The 23,687-nt window shown below is 38.2% G+C and overlaps 1 protein-coding gene across 5 annotated transcripts in view; it reads right to left on the reverse strand.

Moving 5' to 3' along the window:
* Window positions 1-1,008: 1,008 nt before the first annotated feature.
* The window catches only part of PDE10A (phosphodiesterase 10A), a 332,525-nt gene continuing 309,846 nt past the window's right edge, over window positions 1,009-23,687 (reverse strand). For all 5 annotated transcript variants that reach the window (XM_031012517.3, XM_055391784.2, XM_055391783.2 and 2 more), the window contains 4 exons: window positions 11,833-11,944; window positions 7,888-7,968; window positions 5,063-5,151; window positions 1,009-2,156 (listed from right to left, as the gene is read on the reverse strand). In XM_031012517.3, coding sequence (XP_030868377.2) covers window positions 2,054-2,156; window positions 5,063-5,151; window positions 7,888-7,968; window positions 11,833-11,944 — 385 coding nt within the window. In that variant the 3' untranslated portion in view covers window positions 1,009-2,053. The remainder of the gene's footprint in view (window positions 2,157-5,062; window positions 5,152-7,887; window positions 7,969-11,832; window positions 11,945-23,687) is intronic.

A 23,687-nucleotide genomic window follows, 5' to 3' on the forward strand; every position in this document is an offset into this window, starting at 1 on the left:
TTGTCAACTGTCAAGTGATAATGCATTTTCCATCAAGAAAAATCATTGTTCTTAAAGAATGGGAGAATGGGGCTGATTTATATTTTTTCCTACATGTTTGCTTCTCTCTTCCTCTCTTTCCTTCTGTCTCTCGTGTGTGTGTATGTGTATGTATCATATATACACATATGTATACGTTTACATACATGAGTGTGTATCCTATATACATCTATGTGTGTGTTCTACATATATTACATCCATCCATATATATATGTGTGTGTATGTATCTAGCCACAGTGGTATTTCTCTCTCTTTTGTTATTACATTTTACCTCACAGTGTATAATGAAAATAGCAAATGGAGCTCCACGGAGGGAAGATGGCAACTTTCAGAAGCCCACAAGAAAACTGAACACATAGTGTTAATTTTAAAATAACAACAATGTTTATGTAGAGCCAACTCTGCTACAACATAAATAAACCATGTTGTAGAAGCCTCTGATTTAATTTTGCACAAACCAGGCTCATATGAACAAAACGCCTATGGTAGTAAATATGTAGAAGCATATTTTTCCATTTTATTAAAAGTGATATTCCAGTTTCCTGCCACATGAAAAGTGAATAAGTTATTTGTTATGGTGGGCCTGTCACTTCCCGAGTGAGTCTCTGTCTAATTCAGGTTTGGAGGTTAGTGCGCCATTGCACTAAAAATCTTTAAATTATTAAAATGCGCCAGAAGTGACTGCTTTATAATCTTTGTAGGAAGGGGTGCAGAGTATTACTTTTGTCTTTTTTAAAACACTTACATTGTATAGTAATACTGGTCAACCAAAAAGGGGTATAGAAGAAACCATCGAAACCCACAGGCTTCTATGGAGTGATCCGAACTGTGAGAAGAGTAAAGAGAACAGAAAGAAGGTCCAACATGATTGTACTACTTTCTGCTCTGTTTCTGTGCTATGGACAGAACGCTCATGAAATACGACCGTGCAGTACGTGGAAGAGATAAATGAGAGGTGACTGCGGCAGGTCAGAGTAAAATCACAAAATACACTTTTTATGGTTGGATGTTTAAAAGAGAACTGTATGGCATTTTAATTAAACAATGTTTAAAATAAACTTTTCATTGTGAATGAGAGTCTAAAACTCTGCAATGACACAAAGTGAAAATATAAAGGAATCATTATGAAAAATGTACCCTTCGTATCCATTAGACTTGTCCATTAAAAAAATTACAATGCCTTGCTTTTATTTTGTTCTTTATGCAAAGGGTTCAGTAAAACTGCCAAGACAACAACAAAAACAATTTTAAAAACTGACATCTTTTGAACTGCTACTTGAAGTTCTGAGATTTATTGTAACATATACCTCGTATCCTCTCAAAAAGACAGGAAGTCTACTTCTTTTAGTGTTAAATTTATTGATCTCAGCCCTTTAGGTTGAACTTAAAGAATTATGTTTAGTCTAACTAAATTCATGAAGCTCTTAAATAAGAGTTTGACGTTTTGCCATCATTTCTTACTCTGTAACCTCAACGACATTTGTCCTGAGGCTGTGGACTACAACTCAAGTTAATTACAAGTAGGTCGTACATGAACATTCACCATTCACAATAGTAATGTGTAAAAATTCCTATTTATATCCAACAACATCAAAGCAACATTGATGTTAAAGCCCAAGTACAATACCATAATAGTACCATTTTAAACCCTTATTAGAAAGATACAATGGAAAAGTACCCCTTCTGAATAATTTTTGTCCATTTCCTTTAAGGCCTCAGCAATATTAGCCTATTAGAAAAGGCTGGTTTGCAAGTCAAATGGAGTCACTTGGCCAGCTGATTTCTGAACATGGGGGTGGTCCTGGTTGCTCAGTGTCTATGATGCCTCACAGAAGAGATTGGCAGGAAGTCCTCTGCTTGACTTATTTACTTGATGTTACCTTCTTGAAGAGGTCTGCACCCCAGTTACCAGGTGTAGGTTCCCCCCAACCCCCCCCCCCAAAAAAAGGAAAAGAATGTCAAAGAAGCAAGATGAGGAACTGTAGGTGGGACAGCGTGTCAGGGTGACCAGTGCTCAATCTTCAGATGCAGCTGCCTTCTGAGCCACGGATGGGGATGAAATCCAGGTTGCAGTCTCCTCCCCTCGAATCACCTTCTCCCACTGACTGAGATTATCCCTAGGGATAAAAGATGCAGTTTCAGGAGAAGCTGAATAAAGGATTTCTGGACTTTGTCTTGAAAACTAACCAAACAGTCCTGTGGCACAGCTCTGCACAACGGCATTGTGTGGGGCCCTCCGACATGGTTACCAGCACGACGTGGCCAGGCAGGTTCCTGTGATGGCTGTTCAGGAAAGAGATTCAGAGGTGCCAGAGGGTCAGGGGCACCTTGGTCCATCCGCTCTGGACCGCGAAAGCAGCAGAAATGCTAGGGCTCAGCATACTTCCTTTCTTAGAAAGAAGGATTAACTTGAATAGGGAAAGAGCCCTAGGGTTTACTACTGAGGAATACGCGGGATCGTGCAAAGGAGGAGGTCCCAGAGCAGTAGGAACACTTGGTGACAACACGGACCTTCCTACTGAGAAATGTCGACACTGCGTCTCCCAGGAGGCCTAAACCTCATCATCTTACACTTGTTCTTATTCTGAACAGTGTGTCGTACGTACAAAGTCATCCTAAGTTACACCTGGCACAAACTTCTGAAATTTTCTTGTTACAGTAAAACCGTGTTTGTGCTCTGGTAAGTCCTCACCCGAGGCAGTCTCGTTTCTCGAGTCCTCTAATCTTTCTCAGTGTCTGTGGTTCAAGCTTCACAGGCATCGTCATCTTCTCTAACTGCGTGATCACAACCACTGCACAACCATCTTACTCTACATGGCTATCCTGGCAGAGCTTTTAGCCACATTCCTGTGTGAAGTCACATGGGAATCTTGGCATTGGGAAATACAAAACTCCTATGAGACAGAGTTTTAAAATTCTCTCAAATTTCTTTTAGCAAACGTGCTAAGACACATTCAGATAGACAAAACCCTAAAATATAACTGAAAAGTGTAGCCCTTTTAACTTTTGTAACATATCATCAAGTATTATTTTTCCAGACCCTAGAGACTTCTGATATATTGGAAAAAGCCATACACTAATTTTGGTATGTTTCCTTGGACACCGATGATACATCATACACTTTTTAAGCGTTAATAAGATTAAAATGGCCTTTAAGAAGTTATGCGGTCCAGCCAAGTATACTGAAGCAGGAATGAGGCAGAGCCGCCCACACAGTGGATACCGTGTTCTCAGAGCTCCACAAGGAAGGCACCTCCATAGCGCCCTACAGCGCCGGGCACGCGCCTCCATAGCGCCCTACAGCGCCGGGCACGCGCCTCCATAGCGCCCTACAGCGCCGGGCACGCGCCTCCATAGCTCCCTACAGCGCCGGGCACGCACAGTCAGCACTCATGACCTGGCTTCCAAGTACCTGGCATAAAACACACACGATTTCTGGACAGGAAAGGACTTTTGAAGATTGCTTAGTATTGGTTTAAACAACATCTTTGAATTTACATTGATATCCCACTTTCTCTTTAATTTTGCATGCACTTTTATAACCTAATTCCTTCAAGAATGATCTGGCCTCACATTCCATATTGCCCATTATGACTTAGGCCTTTCCAATAAGGTAAGATTTTAGTAAACTAACCAGGGATTAAGGTCAATTAAGGCTCAACAGAACAAGGTAGGATGCTACGTTTATATCCACAGGAGCAGGAAGGAAGGAGAAACCGTTTCTTAAATATTATATATATAAAATTTTTAATATTGCTTATTGGTCTTTCCTTGAAAAAAGCAGAAAAAAAATTTCAACAGCAGAAGATAAGAGTATATTAAGTTTCTGGTTTTGTGTAAAACTCTCTGGCCAGTGTCTGTCCTCCGTCCTCCCACAGGGCATCCACTCCAACCCACCCCAGGCAGAGCTATGGCTAAGTAGGTAAAACATGGCCCGGAGCCAATTCACCTAGAAAAGACTCACACGCACAGCTGCTGGCTATAACCCTTTGACTTCCTCAGAGGGAATTTATACAGTAAAATGAAAATCTTTAAAAATATCCAAGGTTCTTAACCGAGTTCACTCTTTAAAAAGGATAAGAATGGAATAGGGAGAAATATGAATCTAGAAGAGATAACGATGCTTAAATGTCTTTTTCGAATGAGAAAAAGACTTAAAGAGGAAGCGGTTATCCAAAATTTAAGGTCCCCTTCTTCCATTTAAACAACAAACTGTGTGATCTAGTCAGCCTCTTCCTGCACAGGCATCCTCAATAGACGCCCTTACCTTGTCTTTTTAAAAACAGCATTGGGCAGGTCCTCTGCAAAATAACAATAATAATAAAAACTTCTTCCTCCTTTTTGATGTATGAAGGACTTGATATGAATAGACACTCTTCACATATACATAGTGTCCCTAAGTATAGGGACATACTGTGACTGCACGAGTCATGAGAGCCAGGGGCCCCTCTTGCAGGACTGACTCCATGTCTCACTTAGCAGAATGAGGCAGCCTGGCCAAGGGCTTCTATCCCAGGCCTGAGGACCTCCAGGGACAAGGTCCCTTCGGCACAGATGCAGCTCTCATTAGGCTTGAAACCAAGCTGCCTTGCGAGAACCACACACATGCCCTTTCTCAAAGAAAGACCTGGCACCCCACCCAGACTGAACGTGGGCATAAGAAAGCGAGAAGGGTCTCCCACACCAAGACAGAGGCCCTCCCAGTCACTCGGACATCTGGGCCCTGACTGTGCCTGGCCCCAGCCCCCAGCCTGTTCCCACTGTCCCTCTCTTCAGAGTGTGGCCAGAAGAAGCTACCCAACCACCCAAGGTGCCTGAGGCTCGTCTTTGAGGAGAATTGAACCAAAGGGGAGAAGTCGTGGCCCTGGGGAAGCCAGGTAAGGAGGCCCCGAGCCCCTGAGCACAACAACTCGACATCTAGACAAACACACAGACCACAACACACTAGTGGGGTACAAAAATCCTATACAGATCTCAGTGTTGTTAGAAACAATATTTTTACGGCTTGAACCATAGTACATACCTGCATGCTTTCAGAAGAGGCTCCGTGGGAGGGAGGATCTGGGTAAGGGTTGTATAGCAGGGAATGGCCACGGCATTGTAGAACCCAAGCTGCCTCCGTGCAAAAACCACGGACAAGAAACAAAAGTGCACATTAGCAATTCTAGTGATATTTATATTTCTTAAGTGACTGTTCTGTTTCTGAGGCCTAATTATAAAATTGCATGTTCTAGTTTTGCTGTATGTGATATTTGGGTTCCATGAATACTATTATAGACTGTATTTTAAAATGCATTAAAATGGATTCTAGAAATAAAACACATGAAGATTCAAAACATATTACAAAGGTTAATACCTACTGAAATCTAAGACCCAAGTACATTAAATGACATTTCGCTAATAGATCAGTCAGTTGATCATTCAAGTCCTGTGTTATCTCCAGTCACCTTTAGTGCTTTCTTGCAGACACTTCAACGTAAAAGCCTGCTATTCTTTCATACATATGGCTCTTTCTGCCCTCGTGCTCAGGTTTACAGCAGTGCTTTCTGCTTGTCTGCTACTCTTGGCTTTGGTGCCTTGTGTGGTGTCCCAATATTTACTCATCCTCCCAGCCCTCTTATTTGAACTAAAATAAATGTCATTGGTTTTATCACAGCTCTTCCCATTTACTGTTTTTTTCAATATATCACATTTCAAAGTTTAAAAATCTGTAGTATTTTAAATAATACATAAAGAATATTTTATTAGGAATTCTGGGTCACTGTGCAAATAAGACTGGCTTAGTAAAGTCCAGATGTAAAAGATATGTGACTATCAGCCAGATAACACAGCTTGTCTAGTCATAAGTCACTGGCCAAGTGGCTGCATCATGTACGAGACAAATAGCTCTCTAGATGAGGTGACCCCAAATCACAGCTTACCAATTTCTCGAAAGTACTGAACTTCAGTGATATGCATCGAAGCATACAGAAGGATCAAATTTATTCCTTTTTGCTTTCTCCTGTTATAAAGTCTATCGTCATAGCACTCTTACTAGAATAGCGCCTGTGTTATTTCCATTTTTAACTTTATGGCTCATGCAGAGACTTTCTTATTCTAATATTTAACAGATGTCATGGGGCAGAAGATCCCAGAAAAGATATTAATATTCGAAATTAGAGTATTTCATTATTATGGCAAATAATTTCACAGTCATCAACTATTTAGAAGCAATATGGTTGGTAAAATATGAACTGATCATAGAAATTTTTCTTTAAACCTTTATTAGGCTGTAAATGAAAATCAAACTATTCCAAAACAAACGATTATCTTAGTTAAAAACACTAGAGCAAAACCCATATGCTGACAGCATCAATGAGAAATTTCCAGCTATACCATGCATTCTTGGGATGACTGTTAACTACTGGGAAGGAAAGAAATTGTAGATCCCTATCTTAAATAATATAACACGATACATTCCAAAAAAGTCAATAAATCTAATGGAAAGTAATCAAGAAGAAACTAAAGAAAATACAGGCAAATATATTTACTCTCAAGATGGGAAAGAACTTCTCAAATACAATATGAAAAGCAGACACCAAACAGGAATGACTAACAGCTGTGACTCCATATATGGGAAAATTCCATGAACAGTGGTAAAATGCGACAAAAACTTCAAAATACACCTGCAGTAAACACGATGGGTATTCAGGATCCGTTTCTAATCAAGAGGGAAAAGTGACCATGCCATCAGAAAACCTAGCCAGGGACATAAGTGGAGGTGATGGCCATTCATTCAGCCTCTTTGTTGTGCTGGTACCCTCTGTGAGCTGTGGACTTGCCTAAATTTTGTATAAATCAATTTTAAATAAAGTAGGGAAATTTGAGAATTTATCAAAAACCACCGTCCTGTGGATTTTTTTTAAACATTTGCTAAACTTATCTGTATCATAATTATTTGCCCACAACTAACTTCCTTGTTATGCCATTAGAAGATGAGACAGTTAACGAAAGCCATACTCTCAGAAATACATGACACCACACATACACACATGCAAAACTAGCGAGGCACAAGACCTCTCGAAACATTCGAAAGCAAAATAAATTATGTAGTATGACCTGAAAAGAGGATAATTAATGTCAATTTATGTTGAGACAAAACATAAAATGTACTAAAATACTAAGCATTATTTGTCAGAAAAAAGGAACCTGAATTAAAATCTATAACGTAACTCTCCAAAAATATCTTTGTTTAGCCAACGACAAAATATTTTCTGCTTATTAAAAGTAAAACAATTCAAATTCATCCACCCCCTCTATTTCAAGTCAGAAAAGAAAGCCTATTTACTGCAACGGCAGCTGTAGAAAGGAGTCATGGCCAAGGTAGTATGAATTCTTTCAGTCCACAGAGATTTCCTAACCTTGGTCTTACTCCATCTAAATGGAGAAGGTTTCAAGTGGTTCTAGCTTCTGTCCTCTGAGCACTAAGTCCTTCCAGTCCACAAGGCAGCCAGACCCTCAGGATTCCTCACTGTGGCTTTTAGCCTTGGGAACAAAATCAGTGGTTGCAGTTGGCCATCAAACGCAGATTAAGAGTATAAACTCTTTTAGAGTCTACTTTTCTGAGTGTCTTAGCAAGTGAAGGTTCATTTGAGTAGATGATTATTCAGGGTAAACAGTTTTTCTTTTTCTAGTTCTCAATCTTGTAAGATAAATTTCTGAAGTTTCTATATTAATCACCAGATCTGCCCGGAATAACCCATTCCCTTACCAGAATATATGATGACATGCTTTCCATTTATGTATGATTTTATGCCCACCTTAAACTATTTGGCTTTAGCAATGACAATTTACTTTAATAATTCATACCTGGCCTTGGGGGACTTCATCCTTCTTGTCTCTGTCCATCATAGGAATAGGCTGTATTCCCAATTTCTTCATTTCATCACCCTAAGATGAATGGGGAGAAAATCATGCTTTCTCAAATTTCAAATTGCTATACTATTTTGATATTATTGAATTATTCCCTTTATTCATTAATTTTCTTCAAAACAAATAATGTTTGTGGTTAACCCAAGAAAAGTACATCAAAATAAAGAAAAACTTAATGTATCATTATTTTGTACTTTATCCTGATTTTCTCCACTACTGAATTACCAGAAACCCAGCCATCATTACTGGTTTCATTTTGCAGAAGTTAGTAAATAAATGTTATAATAAGAGGAAATACAGTAAACAGTGAGGAGAAATAACAATAACAAGATATGGAATAACCTCCAGGCCCTTCTCTCTTCCAAATGATCTTCCAAGTGCATGGAACTCAGTGAAGTTTGGCTTTCCAGAGGAATATTTACAGAGGAAGATAAACAACACCAGTCGGCTAAAATGTGCTAGTAAAGACGCAGTACAACAAACTACACATATCATCTAATTTACAATTATAGGTAATAGTTAGTAAAGATTCACTATGTTAGTTACTAAAGATTCACTTACAGTTACAGGTAATAGTTACTAAAGATTCACTACGATGCAGGCCCTGAGCTAAGTAATTTGTAAATATTATTTCATTTAATCCTTATGAAATATTCTAGGATATGCTGTTCCCATTTTAAAGATTTTAGAAATTATCTTGCTTTTTATTTATTTGTTAAAGGTAAAACTTGTACAATCTTCTTAAGATTTCCTAATATTTTTCCTAACTTCCCAGTCTTCCCTCATAGTCTTTATTATTTTAGGAACGTTAGTCATGTTTTTAGAAATCAGAAGTACAGCCTAGAAACTTCCCAGACTTGCTAAAATAGGGTCTACAAACAAACTACTATCACCATAATTAGGTATTTTTATGTACAGGACCAAAGCACTCGTCCTGACAAAGCAAAGCCACTTCAAGCATGGCTGCTGTTCCATTGTTACCACTTTAAATTTAAAATCAGTGGTGTCAAACTTTTTGCTTCTCTATCCAAAGTGAGTGAGACATACTAAGTCCCCTGCTCTCAAAGACTTGACAAGTCCAACAGGGAAACAGCTTTTTAAACAAACGATGATTTGAATATGTACTCGAAACAAAAATGCTAAAAAGGAAAAGAACCCAGTGCTACAGACCATGGCTCTAACAGAGGGCTGAGCCAATCTGAGGCTTTCACAGAATGCAGAGGGCAGGAGCATGCTCCAGGCAGAGACTGCAGGGAACAAAGACCTAAATGGCAGCTAGGGGCTGAGACGGGGAATATACCTGCACAGACAGTGGACAGGGGGCCAGCCACGTGGGGCTCTCCACACGGAGGTCATGATTTTGGTCTGTATTACAACAAGAGGATCAGAAGCGGGGTACGGATGGAATCCGAATTATTATCATCCCTATCTCATAAACTGGCCTGAGGTTAAATACCAAGTGCCAAAGCGGAATTTTAATTTCAAGCAACCTGGCACCAAAGACCACATTATTAATTATTTTTGCACAAATTCTAAAAGGTAATGGCAAGGAATTCAGTTAGAAAGTTGCAGTACTCAAGGCATGAGTTGGTGATGATCTGAAGAGGGGAAAGATCGTGAGGATGGAGAGAAGAGACAGGACTTTATAGATACTGGGACCAACTGTCAGGACTTGGTGAATATATTCCTGCTTCTTCCTGTGGACTATTGAGGTTGGTGAAGGCTGCACCTAAGAGCGTGCAGAGAGCTGAATCATTATCTGTGGATTCAATAACCAGTGAATAATATAAAGGAAAAACATCTCCATTACATATTGGTCACATTTTGGCATTAAATTCTCCAGCTTTTAATCCTGCACCTTCCTTTTACTTTAAGTTGTCATTTAATGACTGCACATTTTCTACATTCGTCTAGAATATAGAAATCATATTACAGTCTATAGTTATGCCTTTCTCATAGCAATCCTGTACCTACACAAAACATGCATTTTTAGTATGAGATAAAAAGATATTTCACAAACAGTGCAAGGTTTTTGCTCCTGCTGTCATAGCTGCAGTGATGGCTTCATGAATTTCCTTTTCTTTTTTTGCAACGATCCTTACACGGGATTCATTTATGTTAAAATGGCAGCAACCACAGCTGCAGACTTCAGTCTAGGGAACGTATCAAGCAACTCAACTTTTTCTTGTCATGTCATGACTTTTCTCTGCTTCTTGGGAGCACTTCCAGCATCCTAGTGTAACTCTGTATAGGTGCTATGGTGTGACGGAGGACTTACGGTATTGCACTAAACACAATGAAAACTATGCAAGAACCACAAGAGATCACTTTTTACTGTGATACACAATTGACTGGAGAGACGAATAGCTCAGAGACAATTAGCATCACAGAGTGTTTTAAACACAGCATTTTAAGTGGATACTTGTAACACCTGAGCTCACCGTAACAGCAAAAGAAGGTTGCTGCAAAATTATTACAGTACTGCCGTATGTACTACGGTTAACTTTACGCAGTTACAATTTAACACGGCATCTGTTTGTTTACATTTCTCTCCAGTCTATAAGTGTGTACATAAGTTTTGATAAATTTTAACTTATCATAGATTTTTGTGTATTTTATGGTAGTAAATGATAAAATTGACTAGTATCTACATATATTTTATGCACTTATGGCATAAATTTTTTTACATTTCTAGGATATGTTGTTCTGTATTTTTGTCATAAATCTCCAAAAAAATCTTTCAATATATGTATTGAAAAATATCTACATATAAGTGGATCCACACAGTTCAAACCCGTGTTGTTCAAGGGTCAACTGTGCATTGAAATCAATCTTCCTACTTGAGTCTGATGGTAACTAGGTTCTGACACATACACCATAAAATAAAGAAAAAGCTCATGCGAGACCACGCATATGCGATGTGTAAAGCATTCTGGAGAAATCATGCCGGGAGTATAATCAACTCAAGGTCTGTGATCCTCATACAGTAAACATACTTTGGCTTTATTATTATGAAATAATTCAACATGATAAACCTTTCCCACTAAACTTGTGGCTGAATGATTTGCTGTTTATGTTTTACATACATTCTTCTGTATGAATGGGATATACGATTGAATTATCAGCTGCTTTGTCCTCCAAATTTACTTTTATTTATTCAAACCAGAAGAGGTACTCAAAAGATTTACAGCTTTCTTCATAGAGTAATTTTTGAATATGCAAAGGCCTAGGTATTCGTGACTCATTTGGATGGGAGAATGATATTCTACTTACTTACATACAATTCCATCAGCAAATTGAGCAGTACAATGCACATCACTGATAAATTAGATAAGTCAGTCAAGAAAAGGCGTTAATAAAAGTCATTTACGTGTTGTTTCAGGAGTATTATGAATGAATATTCCACACATTCTGCAGAACACGTAATTTGCAGGTGAGCTATTGGTTATATTTACATATTCTCAATGTCTACGGTGCAAAACAATTATTCTCCTGAATTTTTAACTGCAGGCGGATATATCCTGTATCATGGGACCCTCTGAGTACTTTGTCCAGTGCCTGTCTAAAGTAGATGGCCAGTAATGTTTATTGAATGAATGAACAAAAGATCAGCTGTTAAGTAAGATAACTGTTATACTACTGTTCAGTGAGTAAGTTCCTACACTCTTTCAGTTGAGCTCAGAGAATGAGACACACATGTAAGTAATATGTAAAAGAATGATCATTCTCTCTTTGTATCTGCATAAGTGCTAAATCCTTCAGTATGTGACTCACCACAGTTCTCTGAAATAACTATCAACATGAACAACTAAAGTATTCTTAGCAATTGATCCATACATTTTATTTCTCCTATCTATGTCAATATAAGAATCAAGGACATACCTCAGCCCAGAATTCTGCATATATATCATTTGCCGTCAATTTTGTAACGGGCCACAGTTTTGTCACAGAACAAAGGTCACAGGCAGTCATCATCAAACCAATTACACGGTCTCTAGAACACAACAATATAAGACTGATCAGCATAGCATTTGCACATTTATAGTAAGGACTAGAAAGACTTCTGTATTTCAGGAGTGAAGTTTAAGTATGTATTACTTCATTAAAGAGCACACAGAAGTGACAGCCAGGACAGTAAAATGGAATTAAAAATTAGTGTCATTTTCATCATAAGAACAAGAGTCACTTCTATCACAAGTCCCGTGAGGAGTGCATCATATGTTCCTGTTGCCTCAGTGCTACTGAAGAAATCAAATATAATGTAGGCTTTGACTAGGCTGCCATCTAAATCTGCTGGTACACTTTTATGGCTATGGACCAGGCTTTCATTTTCACCGAATTTTGGAAATTTAGAGTGGGAAGACGTCTTAAGAGAAAATCTATCCCGATCCTTTCATTTTATATTAGCAAAGTCTGAGGTACACAGAAATGAAATGACTTTTCTAAAGGGACAGGAATTTGTGGCAAGGCCAGAGGAGGAGGTAGCTGTGCAACCTGGTTCCTCTCTCTCCCCGTGCAAGTGTGTGAGCTGGATGCAGCCTCCAAACACTGTGCTTCTCATTAGCAGATATTTCTTTTCAACACCAGCCTTTCAACCAAAATGACTTTTCCCTTTTCAGCTGCTTGCTTTCATAACTATGTGCTCCATGTCTGACTTTATTTTCTAAATATGGCTTGGTTTAATCTTTCCTCTTGAAGAAAAATAATAACTTTAAAAAAAATCAAAGACATATCCGCTACAATTTGAATAGATTTGGTCTTGTGATATGTGGCTACCCTAAGTGAAGTCTCTACTTAACAGAATAATTAAGTGGTAGTAATTAAGAAAGTTTAATGTACAACTTTAGCTTTTGTAAAGCAAATTATATAATTTTAAAAGACAAATTATCAACAAGGATATAAAAGTGTGTAATGAGTGAGACGATGCTCTTACTTCTAGCTCCTATCTCAATTCGAATGAGTTTAAGCAATCCCCTGCTGTGAACCACCGCCTTACCTCTTCTAGGTCCACATTCTCCAACTGTGGGCACAGTCCTGCCCTAGCTCCCGAGCCTGTCTTGACCCAGGCAGACGGCACATTAGGAGCATCCATCTGTCAATTTGGCAGAGACTCTGCTCTAGTAGTGCTCTTAGCACATCTTAGCTCAAGCTAAGATGTTTGGATACCTGGAATACCCTGATTCTTATGATACCATCAATCACAGAGTTCTTTATTTCCCGTCAGCTCGCTTCCTTTAGCCCATTTAAGGAATCATCAGTTTTACTACCTTACTTTTTGTAAGGGCACATTTCAAGAGGGTATCAGGTCTCTTACAGGTTAGACTAAATCACTTTACAAACATTGGTCAGATTTATGCATACCCTTCCTGTAACCCCAAACAGATGCTATGTGAAGATCCAAATCCCTTACAAGCGGTCAGGGAAACTATAAGATTTTCTTAATGAGGTCGTTTCTAAGAACTTTGTGTCTTGAAGAATATTTATTTTTGGATTTGAACTTCTAAAGCAATGAATATATGACCTTTTTTTAAAACAGGTAAATTCATTTAAACACAAATAGAATGTGAAAAACTACCATTTACAAATATTTCATATGTTTAAAATAATTCAATCTTATTAATTTATATTCACCAAAATAACGTATATCGTGGTGAAATAATCTAATAAGGTTTATCTCAAAAAACTTTCATAAATCTGTAAAACAAAAGAAATGTCAATAGAATTGGGCATTATAAAACACCATGGAAGCAATTTTCTTGCTGGAAATTATTCCCAATATAAAGTTGCCAATATAAGGACTGAAAGGATTATAAAACAGTTATTTAGATTTCACTGTCAAAATTACTTAGACAAAGCACAAAAAATAAAACAGATTAGAAATTTGACATCAAATGTCTTTAATAAATGTAATTACTCATTTTTTTACTCCCAATTCCAAACCAGTTAGATGTCCATGACTATACAGAAATACTCATTGGGATCAACATTTTATTTCTATCCATGAATGGAATGTAGAACTGACTGCTAACTGAGGTAGATCCTTAACTCCAAATGTGCTTTAATAACCAATTGTGAAAGGATCATGTTCATGCTAAGCCTACTCTTGGTTTGAGATCATATAACCTAGTCACTAAAAACAATCAAGGAGGAGCCCAACACAATGCCTATGATAAAACGATTCTTAGTCACATAATTTCAGAAGGTTTAACTACATTCATTTATCCTCAAAAGTTGTGAATGCCTGCATGTATCAGGCAGTTACAGCAAAGAACCAAATAGACCCTTTCCTCAGAGTAATAATGCTCTAATAGGGCAAGGCAGACAGTCAACAGGTCAAAACTTTCATGAAGCAAGTGCTGGGTAAAAATCAATAAATCAATAAATCAATAAAGAGAGGCTACCACGTGAAGATCTGGGAGGAAGGTCCAGCAGAGAGAAGTGCACGTGAAGTCCTAATGTGGAAACAAGCAAGGCAGGTTTGAGGAACAAAAAGAAATGCCATTATGGCTGCGACACAGTGAATGAAGTGAAACACGGAACGTAGTTAAGTTTGGAGAAACAGGCTGGAGACAAGATAGGAGTTTAACTTTTATTCCAAGTTTGATGGTAAAATCTTGGTGTCTTTTCCCAGAGGGGTGGCCTGATACAGGTATTAAAGAGGATCACTCAGATCTGCTGGGTGGAGATGACTCATAGACCTGTGAAGGGGCAAGGGCAGGTTCGGAGTGATCACTTAGGAGAACACTACAGTAGTTCAGATGAGAGGTGAGGGCAGCTTGAAGTATGGTGACAGTAGTGGGACAGGGGGAGTAGGAGGATTCCAGACATTAGAGGTAGAGCCAAATGCAAATTATTAACACCCATAAGAGTTATAAAGACAAGGCATCTCTCTCTCCCATCTTTGTTTCCTTTTGCCTCCTTTCTCCCCGACTGCCATGTATTAATTATCCCAGATCAAGTGGAGCAGATAAAGAGCACAGGCTCTATCACAGGGGTGCAGATATTCCAACCTCAAAGAGGCGGGCACCTCTCCCCAGCGTGCATGTTTGCCTGCTAAGTGCCATCCTATTTCAAGATTTTCTTCCCACATCAGAAGATCCTGGAATCACAGAACTTTACCAAAGGAAGGCAAAATAGACCACACTGCCTGCAGTACTTCAGATGAGTTACTGATGGGCAAGAAGGAAGCCCAGCCCTCCCACACTGCCCACAATCCCACGCCACACACTCTGTAAACCTGGCCAGCCAAGGATACACTATTTTGTTGGAAAAGAAGAAACACCCATTCTCTAATTTTATAATGATTATTTGAAATTTCTTTTGAATTTCTGTATTCAAAAGTATACTGATGTATAAGCAGAGACCAGAATTCTGTTGTGAGGTAGTCTTAATTATAACTGTGAGAGTGGTTAAGTGTTATCAAGCGGTTAACTAAAAAGCAAACATGTGGGGGATGTACAGTGGATGTTTTGTTTAGAAGCTGTCTTCTAGCCTCATTTTAATTATTTTACTTTAAAATAAAGTAACACATAGAATTTGAAAAGAAACTAGGTTCAATTCTTTTTTTCTCTATCACCTTAATGCTTTTTTTTAAATCTTGCTTTAAAACTCATTTTCAAGGGGTTTTAAATCATTGGGTTGAGTAATTTAAATCATGTCTGTAATAACTACTATACTTTCCTCAAAATGTGACCTATTTTGACTAATTTAGTAAACATTAAACTAGCCTAAGGATAATACAGTTTTCCTAAAAGTATTATTTGAACAGTTGCAAACTCAAAATCATAGAAAATATTTTAAAATCTTACTGTTTCCAATAACATAAATAACTTTCATATAAGTATAAACATGATATAGTAGTTATCTCACTAAAATATACTTTAAATTTAAGTTCTGAAATCTTAAGTTAATAAAACCCTAAATGTTGCTTCTTTTAAAAATACATTTTTTCCATTACAGAAATATGTTGCTTCTTTGAAAAATACATTTTTCTCCATTACAGAGAGAAAAAGAAATTATAAACGAATGGAAAATGAATCTTAGGTAAATGACTACCACAGAGGGAACTGCTGTTATTAAAGTTAATACCAGAGTATTATTCCTAGAGTTAACAACCTTTACACGGTCTCACAGAGTACCATACATAACTTTAAACCAAATGGGAACATTAGTGATCTTGCTTTATAATTTCAGTTCCCCACATTTCCGGTTCTTCAGTTGAGACATCAAACATTCCTGGCAGAGGGAGGCCTTTATGCACTTACAGTCCTACAGCAGGTAAAGGCTGGAGGCTGCTGCCACATTTGGGAAATGCTAAAGAAACTACATTATGGTATATATATATATATATATATATATATATATATATATATATATATAAAACAGATCACACATCACATAGACACATTTGTTGTTCTTCAAAGCACACAGCAATAGCTATGTAAAAATATAGAACTTTTCAAGTTCTATTTCTGAATTATTTGAAGAATTAACAAAGAATTGTTTAAGTGTTTAATACTGTACCCTTTCTTTGACGTGCACGTACCTGTACCCTTTCTTTGACATACACGTACATCTAAATTAAGAAAAGACTTCAAGGGAAGCGGAGCAAAGGGATTGCTTTTGAAGGGTACAAATATTATCTGGGACTAAGAGAATAAACATTTTCATTTTAGAAAGATAACAAAAATAAGAGAAATTATGATTTTTAAGCTGCCATTTCAAATTATGAAATTAGTTTATCTTTACAATTTGTGTTTAAGAAAGGCAGTTCCTGCATGAAATACATGAAAGTAAAAATTTTAAAAACTACCAACAACTTCCATATTTGTCATCTTAATACTTAAAAGGATACTTTTATCTGATATCATAGCTTAAAACGCACCATGGTCTTTTCTGAATTTGCTGAAATGGTTCTTAGTCAAGACTATACGTGGTTCTATTTAGCCATAATGAGACCATGCTTGCTAATTTCAACAAAAAACAATAATTCTACTTTTGCCTACCCTTGGCTTGAGTTCAGAGCTGGTTTCCAGACATGACATTTGTTTTTAGTTGTAGTCAGGAAAAGTGCTTTGAAGGGAAATTTCAGTGCAGAAATCAAGCAGTTCACAGATGATTGGTGGCTCTGCATTACGTTTCCTCTCTCTCTCTCTTTTCTGTTCCTAGCAAATCCTTTCATAAGCTAGAATTAAACTGTCTGATATAGTTGTCCCCCACCCAAATCTCCTCTTGAACTGTAGTTCCCATAATCTCCATATGTTATGGGAGACATGAGGTGGAGATAACTGAATCACGCGGGCAGTTTCCCCCTTCCTGTTTTGTGATAGGGATTTAGTTTTCACAGGAGCTGATGGTTTTATAAGGGGCTTCCCCCTTTGCGGGGCACTCATTTTTCTCTCTCCTGCTGCCACGTGAAGAAGGATGTGTTAGCTTCCCCTTCTGTCATAACTGTAAGTCTCCTGAGGCCTCCCCAGACATGAAGAACTGTCAGTCAATTAAACCTCTTTCCTTTATAAATTACCCAGTCTTGGGTATTTCTTCATAGCAGCATGAGAATAGACTAATACAGTAAATTGATACTGCAGAGAGTTGGGTGCTGCTACAAAGATACATGAAACTGTGGAAGCGACTTTGGAACTGAGTAACAGGCAGACGTAAGAAGAGTTTGGATGACTCAGAAGGCAGGAAAATATGTGAAAGTTTGGAATTTCCTAGAGACTTGGACAACTCAGAAGACAGGAAGAAGTGGGAAGGTTTGAAACTTCCTAGAGACTTGTTGAATGGCTTTGACCAAAATGCTGACAGTGATAAGGACAATGAAGTCCAGGCTGGTCCAGGTGGTCTCAGATGTAGATGAGGAACTTGTTGGGAACTGGAATAAAGGTCACTCTTGCTATGCAAAGAGACTGGTGGCATGTTGCCCCTGCCCTAGGGAACTGCGGAACTTTGAACTTGAGAGAGATGATTGAGGGTATCTGGTGGAAGAAATTTCTAAGTGGCAAAGCATTCAAGGGAAAGCAGAGCATAAAAGTTTGAAAAATGTGCAGCCTGATGATGTGGTAGAAAAGAAAAACCAATTTTCTGGGGAGAAATTCAAGCCAGCTGCAGAAATTTGCTTAAGTAACAAAGAACTGAGTGTTAATCACCAAGACAATGGGGATGTCTCCAGGGCATGTAAAAGACCTTCATGGCAGCTCCTCCCATCAAAAGCCCAGAGGCCCAAGGGGGAGAAATGGTTTCGTGGGCCCCCCTGCTCTATGCAGCCTTGGGACATGGTGCGCTGTGTACCAGCTGCTTCAACTCCAGTGGTGACTAAAAGGGGCCAATGTATGGCTCAGGCTGTTGTTTTACTGGGTGCAAGCCCCAAGCCTTGGTGGCTTACATGTGGTGTTGGGCGTGAGGGTACAGAGAAGTCAAGAATTGAGGTTTGGAAACCTCCACCTAGATTTCAGAGGATGTATGGAAAAGCCTGGATGTCCAGGCAGAAGTTTGCTGCAGGGCCAGAGCCCTCATGGAGAACCCTGCTAGGGCAGTGTGAAAGGGAAATGTGGAGTCAGAGCACCCACACAGAGTTCCCATTGGGGCAGTGCCTTGTGGAGCTGTGAGAAGAGGGCCATTATCCTCCAGATTCCAGAATGGTAGATCCACCTACAGCTTGCATCGTGCACCTGGAAAAGCTGCAGACACTCAATGCCAGCCCATGCAAGCAGCCGGGAGGGTAACTGTATCCTGTAGAGCCACAGGGGCAGAGCTTCCGAAGGCCGTGGGAGCCCACCTCTTGCATCGGCATGACCTGGATGTGAGACATGGAGTTGAAGTATATCATTTTGGAACTTTAAGGTTTAATGGCTGTCCTACTGGATTTTGGATTTGTATGGGGCATGTAACCCCTTTGTTTTGGCCAATTTCTCCCATTTGGAATGGCTATATTTACCCAATGCCTGTACCTCCATTGTATCTAGGAAGTAACTAACTTGCTTCTGATTTTATAGGCTCATAGGTGGAAGGGACTTGTATCAGATGAGACTTTGGACTTGAACTTTTGAGTTAACACTGGAATTAGTTAAGAATTTGAGGGACTGTTGGAAGTAGAGGATTGTGTTTTGAACTGTGAGGACATGAGATCTGGAAGGGGCCAGGGGCAGAATGATATGGTTTGGCTGTGTCCCCACCCAAATCCCATCTTGAATTGCAGTTCCCCTAACCCTCACTTGTCATGGGAGGGACCAGGTGGAGATAACTGAAACATGGGGGCAGTTTCCCCAATCCTCTTCTCATGATAGTGAGTTAGTTCTCACAAGAGCTGATGGTTTTGTAAGGGGCTTCCCTCTTCGTTGGGCACTCATTCATCTCCCTCCTACTGCCATGTGAAGAAGGATGTGTTTGCTTCCCCTTCCATCATCATTGTAAGTTTTCTGAGGCCTCCCTAGCCATGCTAAACTGTGAGTAAATTAAACCTCTTTTCTTTATAAATTACTCAGTCTCAGCTATGTCTTTATTAGCAGCATGAGAACGGACTAATACACTGTCTAATAATCGATTTCTAGGACCCCAAATTCACTTGTCAGTCTTTGCCATTTATAAAGTTAAAAAAAATGTATTATTAAGTGTAAGGTATTTGTGAAGTCTGCACTGTATGTCTTATGTAAACAAATTATTCATCTGCATTTGAAACACACATGACAATGACTTCCATACACAATTGGGCTTTGGTTGTTTCATTTTTAAAATGAAATATCATAAAAAATACCTAGTGTCTTTAATCACAGTTGTGGTCACAATGTCAATATGAGTAAATGACATAATAGCTAATGACATCATAGTAAATGTGAGGGGTAGGTGGTAAGGGCCACTGGTAAGGACAAAAGGTGGGAAGCAAGTGTCAGAAGATTAGGACTTCCAGCAAAAATCAAGATAATGTAACTCCAGAATGAATGAACCAAAGAATGAAATTTTTTTTAAAAAACTACCAGGACAAAAAATGCCAACAATCAAAGATATACATGAGTATATGACCACATGATACAACCTATAATTTAAATTACTTGCTATTTTGGATTATTTGTTTACTTGAGAAATATTTGCTGAACACCTACTATGTGCTAGACACTGTCATAGTTATCCATACCTCTGGGCCTTACCACTACACAAAAGCCCAGAATGTGACTCCTTCCATTACATGACATTCCATCATTGCAACAAGGATGGTATGCCACATAATTTATGTTCAAGCCAATAGTTTTGAGAGTAAAAGCCAGCACTGCTATGAATTATTTTAGCTCAACATGTGTTAGCTGAGATTGATCGAGGCAAACTGTGAAGCATGGTCACTCTAATTTTAACACAAAATATCCATAAAATAAATAATGAAAATATAACATTTGAGAATTTTTTCTGAGACTGAGTCTCACTCTGATGCCCAGACTTGAGTGCAGTGGTGCAATCTCAGCTTACTGCAACCTCTGCCTCCCAGGTTCAAGCAATTCTCCTGCCTCAGCCTCCCAAGTAGCTGGGATTATAGGTGCCTGCCACCACTCCCAGTTAATTTTTGTATTTTTAGTAGAGATGGGGTTTCACCATGTTAGCCAGGCTGGTCTCGAACTCCTGACCTCAAGTCATCCACCCACCTTGGCCTCCCAAAGTGCTGGGATTACAGGCATGAGCCACTGCACCCAGACAATTTGAGAATTATTCTAAAAATATTAACTTTAAGTATTAATTTTTCCACTAAACGAAAATGCATTTATAAGTTGCACCTTTCTATCTACTTATGGTACAGAAATACATTGATTCTTAATACAAATAAGGATGCCTGGCTTTATACATTGGGCAACTTGAGTTCTCAGGCCAAGTCTGCCATTTATTTCTTCAAATGAAATAAACACTCCTTCTGTGTTTTAGTATTAATTCTGGATAGAAAGAGGCCACTGACTGTCATCCATCAACTACCCAAGATAGTAATTATAATTGACATCTCCAAAAAAGATCACCTAAGAAATATTACCATATATTAGCTATAAAGTTTCAAACAATATCAGATAAATTGATCCACTAAAAGTAGAAAACCAATGAAACTAAGTTGGATATTTACCAAGCTCACAAACAACAAGCATTTTAAAAGTTATAGTTCCATTTTTAACAAATGGTGCCAGAACAACTGGACATCTGCATGAAAAAAAAAACACAATGCATCTAGACAGAGACCTTAGAACCTTTAGAAAACTTAATTCAAAATGGATCACAACCTTAAATATAAAACACAAAACTGTAACATATATATATAACATAGAAGAAAAATCTAGTTCATCCAGAATTTGGTGATGACTTTTAAATACAACACAAAGGAATGATTCATGAAAGAATAAGCTAGCCTTCATTAAAAATTAAAAATTTATGCCCTGCAAAAGATACTGCCAAAAGAGTAAAAAGGCAAGCCACAGACTGAGAGAAAACATTGGCAAAAGGCATATCTGATCAAAGACTGTTACCGCAAATATACAAAGAACCCTCAAAATTCAACAATAAGAAAACACCCAAATATAAAAATAGGGCTAAAGACATGAACTGACACCTCACTAAAAATATATATAAGGATGGCAAATAAGCATGTGAAAAGATGGTCCACATCATATGTCATCATAAATATGCAGATTAAGACAATGAGATAACACTGCACATCTATTAGAAAGGCCAAGATCCAGAAAACTGACAATGCCCGATGCTGGATATGGAGCAAGAGGAATTCTCATTCATTGCTGGTGGGAATGCAAAAAGGTACAGCCATTGTGGAAAAGAGTCTGGTATATTTCATACAGAATTATGAAATAATTCACAATTATTCATAATTATTTCATACAGTATGTCATAAGACATACTCTTATCATATGACCCAGTAATTATGCTCCTTAATATTTACCCAGAGGAGTTGGAAATTTATGTTTACACAAAAACCTGCACATGGATGTATAGGCAGCTTTACGAATGGTTGTCAAAACTTGGAAACAACAGTGGTGTCCTTCAGTAGATGAATGAGTAAATAAATGATGGTACATCCACACAATGCAATATTATTCAATGCTGAAAAGAAATGAGCTATCAAGCCATGAAAAGACATGGAAGAAACTTAAATGCATATTACTTTGTGGAAAAAGCCAATGTGAAAGTCAACTACTCTATGATTCCAACTATATGACATTCTGGAAAAGGCAATGGTATGAGGACTGTAAAAGGATCAGGGATTGCCAGGAGTTGCGGAGAGGGAGGAATGAATAGGCTGAGCATGAGGGATTTTTAGGGCAGTGGAATTCCTCCATATGATACTAAAATGGTGGATACATTTGTCCAAACCCATAGAAGGTACATCATTAAGCCTGCATCCTAACGTAAACTACAGACTTTAGGTGATAATGATGATTTAATGTTGGTTCATTAATTGTAATAAATGTACTATTCCGGTGCAGGATACCAACAGCGGGGGAAGTTGTCCATGTGTGGGGACCAGGATATAGAGGAACTCTGTACTTTCTACCCAATCTTTCTGTGAATCTAAAATTGCTTTAAGAAATAAAACTGGTTAATTTAAAAAAGAATTATAGTTTCAAATAAGATGGAAAATTGGTAGGCTAAGGTAAATGCCCACATCAGAAATAACAGCTAAGTTCCAAAAGAAAAGATGAATTGGTACTAAAGGCATGATGCCACATTGATAAGGAAAGGTAAATTGTATAGTAAAGAAAAGCAGTCTGGAAGTGTATTTCTGACTTAAGACCATAACTTAACAGAGAAAAAAATAATTTTGGAGAAGTATCCTTTTTGAATAGTATGGAGAAAACTCATCAGCCATCCTGAATAAAGAACAACCAGCAGTGGAGGCAAATGTCCATTGGATAACCACATTAGTCCTAAGGCCAACGACATCAGCTAAGAGCATACTTAATCTTGTTTCTTTTGAACATGAATTGTCCAAACAAGAAAATAAGGAGTTAAGATATAAAAGCCACTCCGAGCTGGAGATGGTATCTTCACATCGGCACAGATGGGAATTCAGTTATTTGAATAATTCAAATCAGTTGTTCAACTGAGTTACTGAATTCCAATTGAGTTATTTCTACAACTGAGGTAAAGTGCCCATCTGCAGACTTCAGATGGGAGAAACAACTGTAAAGATACAGATGGTGCCACCTAGGGAACATGGGAAGCAAACCCAAATCTTTGAAAAGGACAGGTGGAGGAGTCCACATCCTCGTTACAGGGGAAATGATGTCTGTGTTAACTCGAGTGTTATAAGGAACTCTAGAAAATGGTGAGGAGAAGAGAAAGGTTTCCAATAGCCATGAGGGCATTTCTACGCCGGTGGTAAAAGCCTTCCAGTGACCAAATTCTACACAGTCCATCTCATATGACAGCGAAGAATGGCTTGTGTTAGGCAATTCCTTACATAATTAGCCATCACAGCAATGTAAATGTGTGAATTTTGAACTCATTATTAATTCTTAAGTAGATTATAACTTTACTCATTATAATGTAGAATTCTGTGGATCGCTTCTATGAGCTTATCAATTCCTAATCACCTCACAGTGAGATAAGATCTCACTTGGTGAATTAAGGATCATTCCATATTAATCTTTTAATGATTTCCTTTAAAGTGATACTGAGGTAATCAACATCTTAAGAACAAAATACTTCAAACAAAATGCTTTGTATTTTACAAAATGCAGATTTATAGATCATACGTT

The sequence above is a fragment of the Gorilla gorilla genome, chromosome 5, assembly GCF_029281585.2.
Source record: "Gorilla gorilla gorilla isolate KB3781 chromosome 5, NHGRI_mGorGor1-v2.1_pri, whole genome shotgun sequence".
NCBI lineage: Eukaryota > Metazoa > Chordata > Mammalia > Primates > Hominidae > Gorilla > Gorilla gorilla.